This window comes from Quercus lobata, chromosome 2, assembly GCF_001633185.2.
Source record: "Quercus lobata isolate SW786 chromosome 2, ValleyOak3.0 Primary Assembly, whole genome shotgun sequence".
Taxonomy (NCBI): domain Eukaryota; kingdom Viridiplantae; phylum Streptophyta; class Magnoliopsida; order Fagales; family Fagaceae; genus Quercus; species Quercus lobata.
Window position 1 is genome coordinate 8,919,671 of NC_044905.1, and position 14,500 is coordinate 8,934,170.

The following is a 14,500-nucleotide window of genomic DNA, read 5'->3' on the forward strand; positions in this document are numbered from 1 at the left end:
TAAAATTATATATACATAAAAAATAAAAATTGTCCAACCCTACCATTCAACATTAGTTGCTTCTTCTCGTGAGGACATGATGCATGCAGTAACTGGGAAAGAAGTATGGCATATTGTGTAAAGTTTCAAGAACTAGACATGGACTAAGGAAAAAATAAAATAAAATACTAGACAAAGGTAGTAAAAGAAACGATTAAATAATTAAAAGTTCATATCAGAAATGTAAGTCAGGGGATGTAGCTCAGATGGTAGAGCGCTCGCTTAGCATGCGAGAGGTACGGGGATCGATACCCCGCATCTCCAGATCCGTTTTTACAATTTCCTCATTCAACTACTTTTCCCTCATCAACCGTTAAAATCCCCACGCATCAACCACAACTCAACGGCCCTGATCTTCCACAAGATCAGATCGTTAAATCTCGGGCCCACCCACCCAGTTCAACCTCCCCAAATATTACAATTTTCCCGCCTTTTCCTCTTCTTTCAAAATAAAAAGCCACTTCAGCTTCTCTACCCAAATTTACTACTCAAAAATCTCTTGCTCTTATAATCTTCCGGATCTCTCTCTCTCTCATTGTTCCTGTATCTTCAAGCTGTTGCCGATCGCACTGGTTCTTGGTCTTCAGCTTTAGATTTTGTAAGGTTAGTAAACAATCTAAACACTTTCTGGTTTTGAATTGTGATTCATGCATGCACTTGATAGCACATAATGGCATCTAATCTGATTCTTATTCAGTAATCCAATCCGTAGAAACTGTTCGATGAATAATATGACCTATTCCATTTTATCTGACCATATGAATTGCTTTATTGATTGAGATTTGGAATTTTGGATATAGAATCAGAATCATATTAGATGAATTTTGGTTAGCGAACGATCTAAACACTTTCTGATTGAATTGTGATTATTGTATGCACTTGATGATAGCACAGAATATCATCTAATTTGATTCTTAGTCAATAATCGAATCCTTAGAAACTGCTCGATGAATAATCTACCCTATTCCACTTGATCTGAATACATGAACTGCTTTATTATTGCTTGAGATTTGGAATTTTGGATATAGAATAAGAATCCGTAAGATCTAATAAAACACCACACATTAAACAACGCACAAAATAATTCTTCAAATTAGACAGTCCATAATGATAATCGGTACAAGTTTATTGAGCTCATAAACATGGCCTTTTATTTTTTATGATACATTTGGACTGGTTCAATACTCAAATTTACGGCTAAAGGCAGCAGAACCACAGTTGGCGATATAGCTTTTTCTTCTTCTTCTTTTTTGGTTTTTGTACTTGTGCACATACTTTATAAAGATCTTATGACCACATGGCTGATGCTTTTTGACTTCATTAGAGTTTAGAGCCTTAGATTCTTCATGAGCCTGCAGAAGGAAAAGTAAAAAAATGAAATAAAACAATGCCATTAGTTTATTCAAGAAAAAAGGATAATTTTGTAGCTCTTAATATGAGACAGTGATTCATCTTCAATCATTATAAGGAGGTAATGCATCCAACCGTTGATTCATCAAAATATTATATTAAGGGGTATAGAAACTATATATATGTTTATTATTAGTAGTATTATGTAATTTTAAATGTCCAAGTTTGGCTATTTTCTTGTTTGGGCAAAGTTTTCTTTTTCTTTTTGAACTAGCTCTTTAGCTAGGTCCGAGATTCATTGTCGTGAATAAGTTTGGAGATGAATGAAGGGTTACCGCGGAATGTGAAATCTGATAGAAAATAATGTGATTGCGTCATAGAATGATGCTCATCTTTTTAGCACCGGTTAATAAAAAATACTTTATGTATGTTGGGTTGGCCTCAGCTCCAAATAATAGGAACCGTGTGACTATGGTCCAAAACCATTACGATTAGATTTCATGTGGGCTTTTCTTAGGAAGTCACAATTGTGTATGAAATGGATAGGCCATATAATATAAAATAGCGATCGAAAATAGCAAAAAAATATTAAACTATTTCTCAATTTGAGTGCAGCAGGGTCGGTGTTTGATTTGAACTTGTGAGTTACCTACCAGGAAAGGAAAGGTATGTGGATAACATGTTTAAGGGAATGTGTCTAGTTTACAAGCTCTTTGCATCTTGTCATGAACGTGTCCTAATATAATATGATCACATATTTGTCTAGTGCATAACAACACTGGACAGAAGCCATGCCCATTTGTAAAATTTGGATTGTTTCCAATGTTCTTGTGCATTGAAGGCAACACGGACACACCCGTATCCTAAAATGACCATGTATTGGCTTAGTATCCCATCCAATGCTCCTATACACTGGAGAGACTGATGCTTATTGAGGAAAGGGACGGTTGGATCAGAAAACTTTTTCACGCATTTAGTTATATGACATATGCTTGCATGATCCATGCAGATATAACAAATATAGTCAATACTTTATTCTGGTCATCATGTGTAGCATATGTTTTTTTTTTTTTTTTTGATGAACGTGTAGCATATGTTAGAGACTGATGGTTATTCTAGTCTAATAAGATGCACAAGATTGTGGAGAAAAGTTGTCTAGAAAATGTCCTGGACTGCCCCATAAAGGTATTTGTTGATAAGTACAATTCATATGTCCTGAATGTTTATTAATTGCCCTGCTATTGAATTGACATCTAGCATAGTAGATGACATTGTGGTAGTGATCAATCCCTGAACACATTCTCTACTAGGAACTCCACAAGGATGAGCCATTTATATATATGGCATATCTTATTAAACTTAGGCAAAAAAACATTAGATATGGGAACATAAAGCCATGGACATTATATGGTTGATGTAATGGGAAAAGAGTTCAGTACATTACCTCTCATTGTTCCCAGAGTTCTTGTAATTGGGCAGTGGGATTTGACCAGCTTCTATATTTATCAGGTCCTGTATAAGGATCTCGTAGTGCCTCCTTACTTCCTCTGCAGATTTCCCACCAACAGCCTTGGCCACATTTTGCCAGCGCTCTGGGGTGTCCTTGTCATACAAAGCCAGAGCCCTCTCGAATTGCTTGTTTTGCTTTGGTGTCCAACAGTTAGAACCGCGTGAAGAATTGAGAGAGCTTGATGCCATTCCTCTTTAGGCAGTAGAAGGTGACAGACAATAAGATAGCTTAATTAGGGGAGTTGGGTTGGGTGTAAAGATAAGATGAGCAATGTGTATTCAGCTAGGAATTGAGTATTGGGTTAATAAAGCTAAAGACCACGAAAGTGAAAGAAACTTAAGAGAGAAAGAGAAGAGGCTTAAGTCAAGGAATGGTTTTGAGTAAGAGATCCATGCATGCTTGCTCCTTATAAACTGGAGGAGAGGGTGGTGAGGTTATGCAAGTTGGGAATTCTTTTATTTTTTAGGGGTACGACAAGATTTGATTCGCCTAGAAAGGGGTAATAAAGAGAATCAGTTTCGAAGGACTGCAGCCTCTCTTTATTACATTTTCAAAGCCTTTTACTTGTCTTTTATAATATCATCAGCAAGTGGAATTTCTTGATAATTTACAGCCTGGTAGGGATTAGATCCAGATTCTTAGCCTACCAATTAACGTTGATGCGCTTATCATCACAATCCCCTTGTTTTTTTCCCCTCCCAAGATAAACTCACCTAGACCTTTAAGACCCACTAAAGACACAAATAGGATTGGACAAAGTTTTAGTTCCAAACCAGAGCTATATTCTCAAATCTACTACTTAACCATTTACAAGACTAAAATTATTTAAATAAGTGACGTGACTCTTTCAAAGAGATCGACTAAAACTATATATAAATGGTTTTTATAATCGTCACATAATGAGTTGAAAGAAGATAGTTTTAAACTTTTTCTAATAGATTATCTTCCTTTTTTTAGTGGGTCAGTGGAATTTTCTGTCTTGCTTATAAGAGCAACTTGTGATATAATATACTCTCCAAAAAAAAAATTTTTGTGATAATATACCTCTTTAATGAGCATAAGATTCATTCTTTATTAAAATTAAAAAAAATATATATATAACAACAAACAGCAACAATAATGCCTTATAGATATTGTGAAATGTCGACATAAGTGCTGTTTTTTCATCATTAACATGTCATATGATATGACTGGTTTCTTAGACAGTCTCTGTATAATATTTGATCACAGAATGTGTATTCCATCACCGCGGAGTTGTGTTTAATACTAGACTTAGTTATATAGATCATTGCATAAATGGGCCATGTCATCACTACTAATATTACTGGTAAAAAATTGCGATGTCTTTGCATGGTTTGTTAATATTGATAAATTACCAACCGTCCAAAAAATGAAATGGTTAGGAAATTGTGTATTTAATTATTTTACTATGATTTTAACATTCTTCTTTACTCCAAATTCTCCCTTAATTAGTGAGATTTATGGAGGATTTTTAGCTTCTTAATTAGAAGGTAGAGCAAAAACAAAATTCAAACTTAAGACCAAATCGTCTAATACCATGATAAATTATCACTTGGACAAGTGCCATCAATTACTATACTGTATTGGCGTAGGAATGGACGTTTAGATTAGAAGCCAAGAAAGCTAGTGAAATTTTAGGTAGAGTTAGGCATCGAAAAATAAAGTAAGATGATTTATCATCTGATCTTGAAAGACTATCTTATTACAAAAAGGGATCCAGCTTGTTGATGTTCTTTCGAGGACGGGACACTGATCAAACTCCGAAATGACCTTCTCACTTTCATGATAATGTAGACTGATTTGCTTTTTGAGTTGAGAGAACTTGGAACTAGTGTTTTATTGACTTTTCCTAAGCAACATTCCGCGATTTCTTTCGGGTGATCACTGATCATTGGTCTTCTGAGTACGCGTGGTCAAACTCTTCACTTTTTGTGGTTGATTCAGCAGTCAACATGGTGTTGCTCCTTTAGAAGATTTTGCCTAGAATGAGCTTCTTGACTTTATTGCCCTTGCTAAACAAACTAGGGTTCAACCAATGGGATGATCTAACTGTTGAGATGTAAAGTTAAAAAAGTCATCTTCTTTTCTTGGTCCTTGGATCAGAGAATTTTTTAACTTTTTTTTTTTTCTTCCGAATAGTTAGTCCTTGGATAATATTGTACTAAATCTCTCTCCCTTAACAAGTCTTCGAATTCTATTCGAAATGAATCAATTTTATAGTTCAAATTAAATATTTTAGACCTAAAAGTGTATCTAATATATATATCATTTCAAATTTTAAATAATATGACACTTTATACAATCAAATTTAAAAAATAAAATTTTAACAGAAATAAATTATCTTAATTACAAGAGAAATTGAGATGATTATTTTCCGTAATGTGAGGTAATGACAAAATAGGTTAACATGGGATTGGCTTTCCCATTTCAAGGCTCGGAGCTATTACTATTTGTTTTCTAAACATTTGTAAGGGATAATTATATAATAAATCACTTTAATTACAAATTAAATCGTTAAATTTTAATTTGTAATGATTTATGCCTTTTGCTGTTAAATTTTGCAATTTGAACTTTTTAATATAAATATCTCATTATGTGTGGGCTAAGTTTGTGACAATTCTTCCCTGTTAATTCTTTTAGTCAAGAGTTTTGTAATTTAATTGGTTAACATTTTTTTGTGTTTTTAACAAAGATATCTAGAATTTAATTTCTTCCGGTCCCAACTATTAAATTATTAAAAAAAAAATTGCTCTAAGATAAATTGGTAAATATAAATTTCACTCAGTAATACCAATTGAGAAATTTCAATGTTTAAAACATAGAATTAAAATAGTCATACCTAATGTGTTTACATCCATAGGTGTGCTAATAATCATACCTGTTGTGTTTACGGCTATACTGCTGTATTTTTTATATTATTGTATTGTCAATAAATAGTAAGTTAATTGGCTTATTTATAGGATAGTTTTGTACAAATATTTCCGTGTGATTCAAAGTATAATCCTAGTTTCAACTAATACCAATCTTCTGTCTCACTTTTCCTACTTCATTCTATACTCCATCAATAAAAACTTGCCACATGTTCACTAACTAATTAAATACTACTATTATTGACTTATTAATACTACTATTATTAATTAATAGTAGTAATTAATTAATTAAGTGAACATATGACAAGTTTTTATTGGTAGAGTATAGGGTAGAACAGGAAAAATAACAAAGAAGATTTGGACTCAATTTCAACACCATGGATATCATACTCATGTGCTAGTTTTTTACTCTTTTTCTAAAAGCCAAACACAATGCCAACTTGCCAAGGCTCATACTTTCCACAGCTAGCGTGTGGTCCCCCGGAACTGACGTGAAATTTACTATAAGTATAGACATTATGTGATTCTTATATCATGATAAATAAGTCTACCAATGATGCCAAATGCTAGTTTCCTGGACGTTTTCCCGAAGCCTCTTTCAGACTTTCACATCGGAAGTAAACCTGGTGGACCTAAATGTTTCTCATAGACTTTCTATTATGGTCCTTGAAGTAGGAATTACCTTCTTTTTTTTTTTTTCTTTTTTTTCTTTTTTTTTTGGCAATTGGTCAGCCTATTGACTAGTTTTAGCTCACGCGATTTCTTCCTTAATTTATTTATAAGGGAAATTCTAGGTTTACGTTTTATTAAAAATATAAATCTTACTTTGTAAACTAAATAAATATGTATAATATTATATATATATCTATAATTGTACACATTTACCACCAAAAAAAAAAAAAAAAAAAAGTATAATGTAAATTTTACGTTGTATTTAATACAACGTAAATTGAAAAAATTTCTATTAATAATTGGTTTCTTTTTCTTTTACTTTTAAAAATATCCATTAGATGGTCATGGTACAGCTTCTTCGTAATCATGTGGCTGCAAGTGTCTCTAACTGGAAACACATGCAAACGTGCTACTTGGCTAGAGTCCTGAATGAGTCGGGGAATTTGATTGAATTTAACCTATTTCAGTAGGACAAAGGGCACATTATGTGTCCCTTGTTCCTACCCCCATGTAAAGGTTATTTGACTTTGTCCTCTCATTGCATTATGTGTGTTGAATTTTTATTTTATGTACCTAGTGTATATAACATCTCTTTTACATCAAGGTGAACCTCATAAGTATGAGACTTATCCTTATGTAAATGTTATATATTTGCATCACATCAAATATCATCCCACGTTAACCCTAGGTGTCGAAAAACTTGTCTTGTATGATCACATTTTGTCTCCAACATGTGAGGCCTAACCCCAAGTTATCCGGCATTGTCCTAAACAATTTATTTTAATATTAATAAATTAATAAAAAAACAATAAAGAAAAAAAAATTACAAAATATAATACATAAATCAAAGTCTTTACTAGATAATAATACTAAATAATTTTTTTAACTTACCCATTTATATAAGGATATTTCTAAAATATATATATATATATATATATATATATGTAAAGGTCTTTTAGAAAATGTGATTAGGGGTGAGACGGTTAAAACTTGTCCTTGCCCTGTCGCACGGGTCGGGGCAAAAATTTCATCTTGTATTTATCGTATTATCTGTTTTAAACTTTCAATAAATTATCAAAGGTTCTCAAAATTGAAGTTGAGACTTGTTTTTTTATAAACTGCAACTACTACGTGTTCCAACTTTTTAAATGGGAGTTAAGGTCTATCATCTATGATAATTAACAATATTTTAACAGTTTTCATTCTATTATTGATGTTCATAACGAAGTTTGGCATTAGAATACAAGTCAATTAGAACCATTGATCCCTTTGAATTGATGCATGGAGGTTGCAGTCGCATGACATGCATGGTCTCTGAAACCTTTCTCTTCCCTTACAGGTTGTAGTATATTGCTTGAATTGGCTTGCTCGACTACCTAAAGAGCGAAGAAGTTGCTTAGTTTCATTTTCATGGATCTGTATTCTGCAAATGCTTTGTATTTGTTGCAAACAGAGTGTGTAATAAACACTGACCTTGTCCTTAATATAAAATTATTATACATTTTCCTTTTTATTCAATTCACTATGATTGATCTATTTCCTTTATTTTATAGCAATTTAAACCTTAAAATAGACTATTAATTGCGTTTGAAATGAAGAGGATCTTGGTGTCATCTTTACAACTTGTTTAGGTCCTTCGATTGAGATGCTCAAATGTTGGAGCATCTCATAAATTAGAACAAATATCTGATATTTCGAATCCTTATCATCAGTGTTTCAAAATAAATAAAAAAAAAAAAAATCCTTATCATCAGAAGTTCACCTTACCAAAAGTTGTCTCAATGGGTTCCTTTCAATTTTTTTTAAAAAAACCAACCGTATTTCCTTTGTTTTGTAGTCCTTCGAACTTTTATGCGGTTGGAATTAAATTCACGTGGGATATAAGTTTGAACGTAAAACTTCCTTAGAATCTTTATCAAGATTAAAAGTAAACAAACTGTTTTTAAGAAGAAAAGTAAACAAACTAATTTAGCAAAATGAAGGCCTTGATTTGATTCACAGCAAACCAGCTTCTTAAGGCTTGTGGGATCATCTAACAAACTGTTTAGGAATTGATTTTTTTCGGTAGCTTATTTGTTAGTTATTATCAAAAGATATAGTTCTTAATACATAACTTTTATATTAAATGTGTTACAAAAAGATAAAAGCTAGATAATTTGGCCAAAATGGGGTTTTACCCTTTTCTCACAAACTTTCCAGCAAAATATCCCCTGTCTGAAACTATTTAGGGATATGTCTCTGTTTTGAAACTTGATTTTTGGCCAATCGAATTATAGATAAATGAAACTTAAAAATAAATAAATAAATTGTGGAACTCGAGTTCCATTCAAAGAACTCGAGTTCATGAAACTCGAGTTTCACTTGAATATTTTCAAGGAACTCGAGTTCCATAATCGAGTTTTACATTTAGAACTCGATTTTTAGAAAATTGAGTTTCAAAATAGGGACATATTCTTAAATAATTTTAGACAGGGGGTATTTTGTTGAAAAGTTTGTGAGAAATGGGTATTTTGCAATTTTGACCTAGATAATTTGCAAACAAAGTGAGACGAGAATATGTTTTGCAAAATGATCTTTATAAATGAATCTTCTTGGACGGAGAAAGTAGTGAAAGGATGTTTCAGTAATGAATATTCGAAAAGATAAGGATTAAGGACTGGGATGCCTTACATTTCATTTACCAACCAATGAGAAATTGCAATCTTGTGCTCGATGAGAGATGGAATATGCTTCTCAACATGTTGGGCATGAAATTCAGTAATTTTTGTCTGATTAAGCCCTCAATCAACGACTTATGGTTTTATTCGGATAGAGGATATATATTACACCTTTTTCCCCATTAATAGGAAAGGAGGGAAAGGACAACTTGAGATTGTGGGAGATAAATTGGAGCATAATATACGTGATAGATTCTAAAGTTAATTTTATGTTTCAATATCTTATTGGCATCCAAATTCTCTGTTTGATCAAGTAATTCCTAGGTACTTCTAGAGTTAGGAGAATGATGCTCTCTACTCATTAAATTCATGGTGGAGTTCACTATGAATGTAAGAGGAGAGAACACAATTTCTCCATGTTTAGAGAGTACCTAAGAATTTTAATATTCCTACTTCTTTTTTAGAGTACTTATTTGGAAGGTTTTGTCCTCCAAGCTGGAGAACATTAGATTTGCAACAGAAACTACAGATTCTACAGCTGAATTATGCGAAGAGTGATGATAGCGTTTTTATAAATTTTACAAACCGACATATCAATTCTTAAATACAAAACAAAAAAGTAATATTGTATATATGTCATATGACAGTCATTACGTTTAGTATCATGTTAATTTGTAAATAATAAATTAATAGTGGCTATAACAATTTTTCTATCTAGAATATTTGAACAAGAAAATTGTAGAAAGTATTCCTTTTCTACGAGTAGTGTTGTTTGAACCTAAAAGGTCTAAACTCTTTCCAAAAAAAAAAATCTGTGCTAATCAAAAATTGAAAATCACCTTCTAATTCTGCTCTTTATCATCTCTTTTCATTTTAATCTGTAACCTTTCTTTGCTTGGAAAAAAGTTTTAACCATTATTGTAAAAGAGAAATATTATTGACATATTTTTACAAATATGTAAAGTTCACAAACAGTGCTATTCTAAAATTTCTTGTGCACATTGTGTACATTTATATATATATATATATATATATATATATAATTGAAATAGAATTCTTTAATCTTCACTTTTCTTCACTTTTAAAAATAATCTCATTATTTAATTGAAAATGATTTTACAATAAAATAAATTAAGTCTGTAAACTTTTTAAATTTTTAAAAAGTAATAAACTGAAAATTCATTGAATTTGAATTTCATGAAATTAGGATACACATTTTAAAACATAAACTAGAATTAATTATTCTAACAACAAAAATGCTACACATTTTTTTTATATAAAAAGAGTCCCTGAATTCCCCAATATATTATTACGTTGTGAAGAGTCCCTGAATGCTACACATGCTGTGAAGAGACTTGTATACAAAAGATGTGCAAATGCATTCTACAAAGTCTATTGAGTCTAGAGAGGGATATCAACCTTATTGCATACTAGCTTCTGAGCACGTGCTCAGATGCTCTTCTATTTTTTGGGTAATGATTAATTTAGAGCATTTATTATAATTTGGGATTACTAAATTTTCCAATAAAAAAAAAAAAAAAAAAAAAACTAGGGATGTGATGAGTATTATATATGGTGAAATAATTTTTCATTACACCCTAGATTTTTTTTGTGATTGGAAAATGTAGTAATCCCAAATTATAATAAATACTCTAAATTAAACCTTACCCAAAAAATAGAAGAGCCTCTGAGTACACTCATGAGTGCGTGCTCAGAGGCTATAGTTAGAGATAACCCATTCGATTATTTATGGAATAAAACCCTCCAAAAAAATTGTAAGCGTAAGACCCATGTGTTTATAAGTATTCAATATCAAAAGCCAACAATGCATAATCCATATGATCATATAAAATTAGTATGTGACAGATCAAGGACCAAGGTTCTCTAAAAAAAGAAAAAAGATTAAGAAACTTTGGAAATAATTTGGAGTTGGAAGTTTCATGCTTTCAGCTACTTGGTGAATATTTTGTATGAGGCTAGAACTATTATGTGATTGTATGTATGGCAGATTGGCCGTATAGTAGTGAAGCTGCAATCACATTTATAATCAGCTTGCACAGTTGCACCTATTAGCTGCTGCCTCTTTTTGTTTTTCTTTTTTTTTGGTTTTTTGGGGGGGGGGGGGGGGGGGGGGGTGGTGTTATAAGATTATTAGTAAGTAGTAAGTACACCTATTTGCTAGAATAAGTTTCCAAACCAAGAAACTCAACACAATGGGTAAAGGATACTTAGTGTCATTAGAAGTCTAAAAATAGTTTCTTTCTTAGTTTATGGTGTCCAAAAAACACAAATTATCTTGATCACATCATTGCAACATTTAATTGGAGCTATAACATTTTACTATCCAAAAAAAATACCGTTACAATTTTTTTTTATTTAAAAAAAAGGATAAAGTTTTGCTTTTCTAGTTATCTAAATTTGAGATGAAGAATAGAATTCAAATATTGGTAGAACCTTAGATAGAGACAATTCCAAATCAATTCCTAACTGAAAACTTTGTTTATCAAGCAATGAGAACCCTTCCCTATCGGATAGCCAACAGCCAGTTTGAGTGCTAGAGTCTCAATTTCATGTGAAACACCCACATATTTCTTAAAAGAAAAGGCAAAAGTGGAAGGAAGATAAAGAAGGTTCAAAATTTTAAGAGAGGGAAATTTTAGATCTATTGATCTTGTTTTGAAAAAAGCAGGGAAAAGTATATATATATGTTTAAAATTATACATGTAAAAGAATCATAAAAGAGATGAGTAACAAATTGCAAACATAGTTCATCAAACAAAAATTATCACTGGGTAAGAAATTTCTTCTGTCTTAACCAATGGACTCTCTCTCTCTCATTCAATGCTCCTCATAGCCTTGTGAATCCTAGTAATGCCTTTGGAATGAAAGGATTTGATGTCCAGGTGTATTCATCAATCTGAAGAAAACAAAATTATATTTGAATCAACATCATAAAACTTCATTGATTCAATGACATTGAGCTCCACAATTGCTTCCTTTACATAAGCCCGGAAGAAAAAATTGTTATTTTAACCTTTACCCAAATTATAACGGGTGTGATGATAACAACTTGATGGAAATAACAACTTTAATTTGGGGTGTGATGAAAAATTATTTCACTCACAAACACATAACACTCACAAACTACTTATCAGTTATCATGTTCGTGTTATTCTCACAATTTCCCATTATCATTTGTTATTAAAATTACAACCAAAAAAATATTAATAATTTTTAATATTAACCATCACAAACTTCTGCCAAGGGTAAAATGTACTCTATGACAAGAAAGTTGTAGATTATGTCAAACAAAGGAAAAAAAAAATCAATAGAATTTAACAATTTTTGTGGGCATCTACCTCAAATTTTAGGATTATATTACTGTGTAAGGTTCAAGACTTTTGATTTTTTTTTTTTTTTTGTTGATATCTTTTTGTTTTTGGTTTGAGTTTGCTTCTTTTTTCTATTTTACAATATTGATATAATAAAAATTCATCTTGATTAATACATTTTCCAACTACAAAACATTTCTAACTACAAAAATACCTAGAGATGTGATGAGTGTTTTGCTTGGGTAAAATAAGTTTTTCATATAGAAGTGTTTTGCATGTGATGTACCTCTAATATAACAAACAAAAGGTTAATAATTATTCGAAAATCTGCTTAAAAAATACCTTTAAATTATATGCTCCATGCAACACAAAAGTTTCAACATAAAAAGCTATCACAAAGTTTTAAGTTTTAACTAACACTTTCTAAAACCATTCCTTATCCACCAATCACTAAATACACATTCTTGATTATCACAATATGGTATTTTGTCACTGAAATTCCATAAAGTCGTTATTTTATTGACCATTCGTTCCATGATTTCCATTTACTGTTAAATATATTTCACGCCACCACAGTTCATAAATGTGGCACATACATCTACCGTGAAATGTAATATATATATATATATATATATACCTTCTTCTTGTTTGACACGCCATTCTCTTTTTGTGGGTTATCCTGATCTTCCTCTTCTAAGTCTGAGTCCACCTTCTTGGTTGAGGCTGCATTTTCGGCAGACTTATCCTTGTTATCATTGTTCTGAATCGGTAGAATAATTAATGAATCATGTCAGGCTCATACTTCTCCTAGCGGAAAAATAGAATAACATAAAGTCAATATTACATAAAAAGAAGGGACGGGAGGATTCCTTTAACCTGAGTAGTAGTAGTTTCACAAAAATTGGAAGTTGCTAAAAATCTTTCTAAATTCTTTATCCATTCCATCATCAAGCTCAGTAGGCTATGGGAAATACTCCACTTCAACTTGCGGAAATGTCTACAAATTTCCAACATATAAGAATAAGAGAAATAAACATGTTTAGAACCATGTAACAGAACTTCTAGATTTATAATTCATTGGACAACATGAATATGGGTATTATATTCAGATTCTGCTTCTGCTTCTCTTCAGAGACAAAATACCAACATAGATCCACCAGCATTGATTAAAACCACCACTTCACCCTCTCTCAATTGTTTATAAGTAGATAAAACAATTTGAAAACAAACAGCAAAGTGGTCCTGCTTTGTAGACAATACATTTTTACTAGATTGTCTCCAAGTTTTGCCCCTACTTAAATATATCCAGTATGGGTATTTTGGAACCAAAAAAAAAAAAAAAATCGGTCCAAACAGGGAAAGCCCTTTAAATAGTAGTATAAATAAGATTCATGTGTTAAAAAAAAGGTTCATAAAATGGGGGAAAAAAAATAGAACCCATTATCAACCAAAGTGTGCATTTTTAAACCCCTTAAACTCAAACAGATTAACCTAGTTATTTAGCAAAGTGATTAACTTAGATAAATAATGCAGATCTAGGTTAACACAGAAAAATCATATCATTGAAACAGTGCGGAAAATAAATAACATAACGATTTGATAATCCAGGAAAACCAAACCGGTAAAAAACCTGGAGAGGATTTAACCTAGCTATCTTCAAGGTAAAACAAATCCATCATAAAAGAATTAACGTTTACACAATAGCGACTTAGATCACTAACATCCTATTAGTACCTCGAGTAGGAAACTTACTACCATGACCACATGACAACTCCAAGTCCATAGACTACTTCTTTCTTGGATTCACAGCAACCACAAGTACTCCTACTTGTGTTCTCTTTAAGCTCTTTATACAGCAATTGAAACGATCATCAAACTCTCGACATCAATCTCAATCTTGATAACCCTAAATATGTATAAAAGCAAACACCTCTAGATCTCACAAGAGATTCACACACACAGCATAAACAACAACCATAAAACGTGATTAGGGTTTTTCCTTTTATACTTAAGGCAAAACATAAAACCTTACACGTCATACGGGCTTGA

General features: G+C 31.7%; 1 protein-coding gene and 1 non-coding gene across 2 annotated transcripts; one reads left to right on the forward strand and one right to left on the reverse strand.

Annotated features, from left to right (window-relative positions):
* The first annotated feature begins 230 nt into the window (after positions 1-230).
* Positions 231-303, forward strand: TRNAA-AGC. Its single transcript has one exon. It is a non-coding gene; the product is annotated as a tRNA-Ala (tRNA).
* An 800-nt stretch (positions 304-1,103) lies between these two features.
* On the reverse strand, positions 1,104-3,370 carry LOC115977992 (protein RADIALIS-like 3). Its single transcript, XM_031100023.1, has 2 exons — positions 2,834-3,370; positions 1,104-1,391 (listed from the first exon to the last, which is right to left on the reverse strand). The coding sequence occupies exons 1-2, from the start codon at positions 3,085-3,087 to the stop codon at positions 1,367-1,369; spliced, it is 279 nt and encodes a 92-aa protein (XP_030955883.1). The 5' UTR covers positions 3,088-3,370; the 3' UTR covers positions 1,104-1,366.
* Between the last annotated feature and the right edge of the window lie 11,130 nt (positions 3,371-14,500).

Coding starts and splice junctions, on each gene's coding strand:
- LOC115977992 (XM_031100023.1), bottom strand. CDS start 3,087: ATGGCATCAAGCTCTCTCAATTCTTCACGCGGTTCTAACTGTTGGACA. Junction 1,392..2,833: donor AACTCTGGGAACAATGAGAG/GTAATGTACTGA, acceptor TTCCTTCTGCAG/GCTCATGAAGAATCTAAGGC.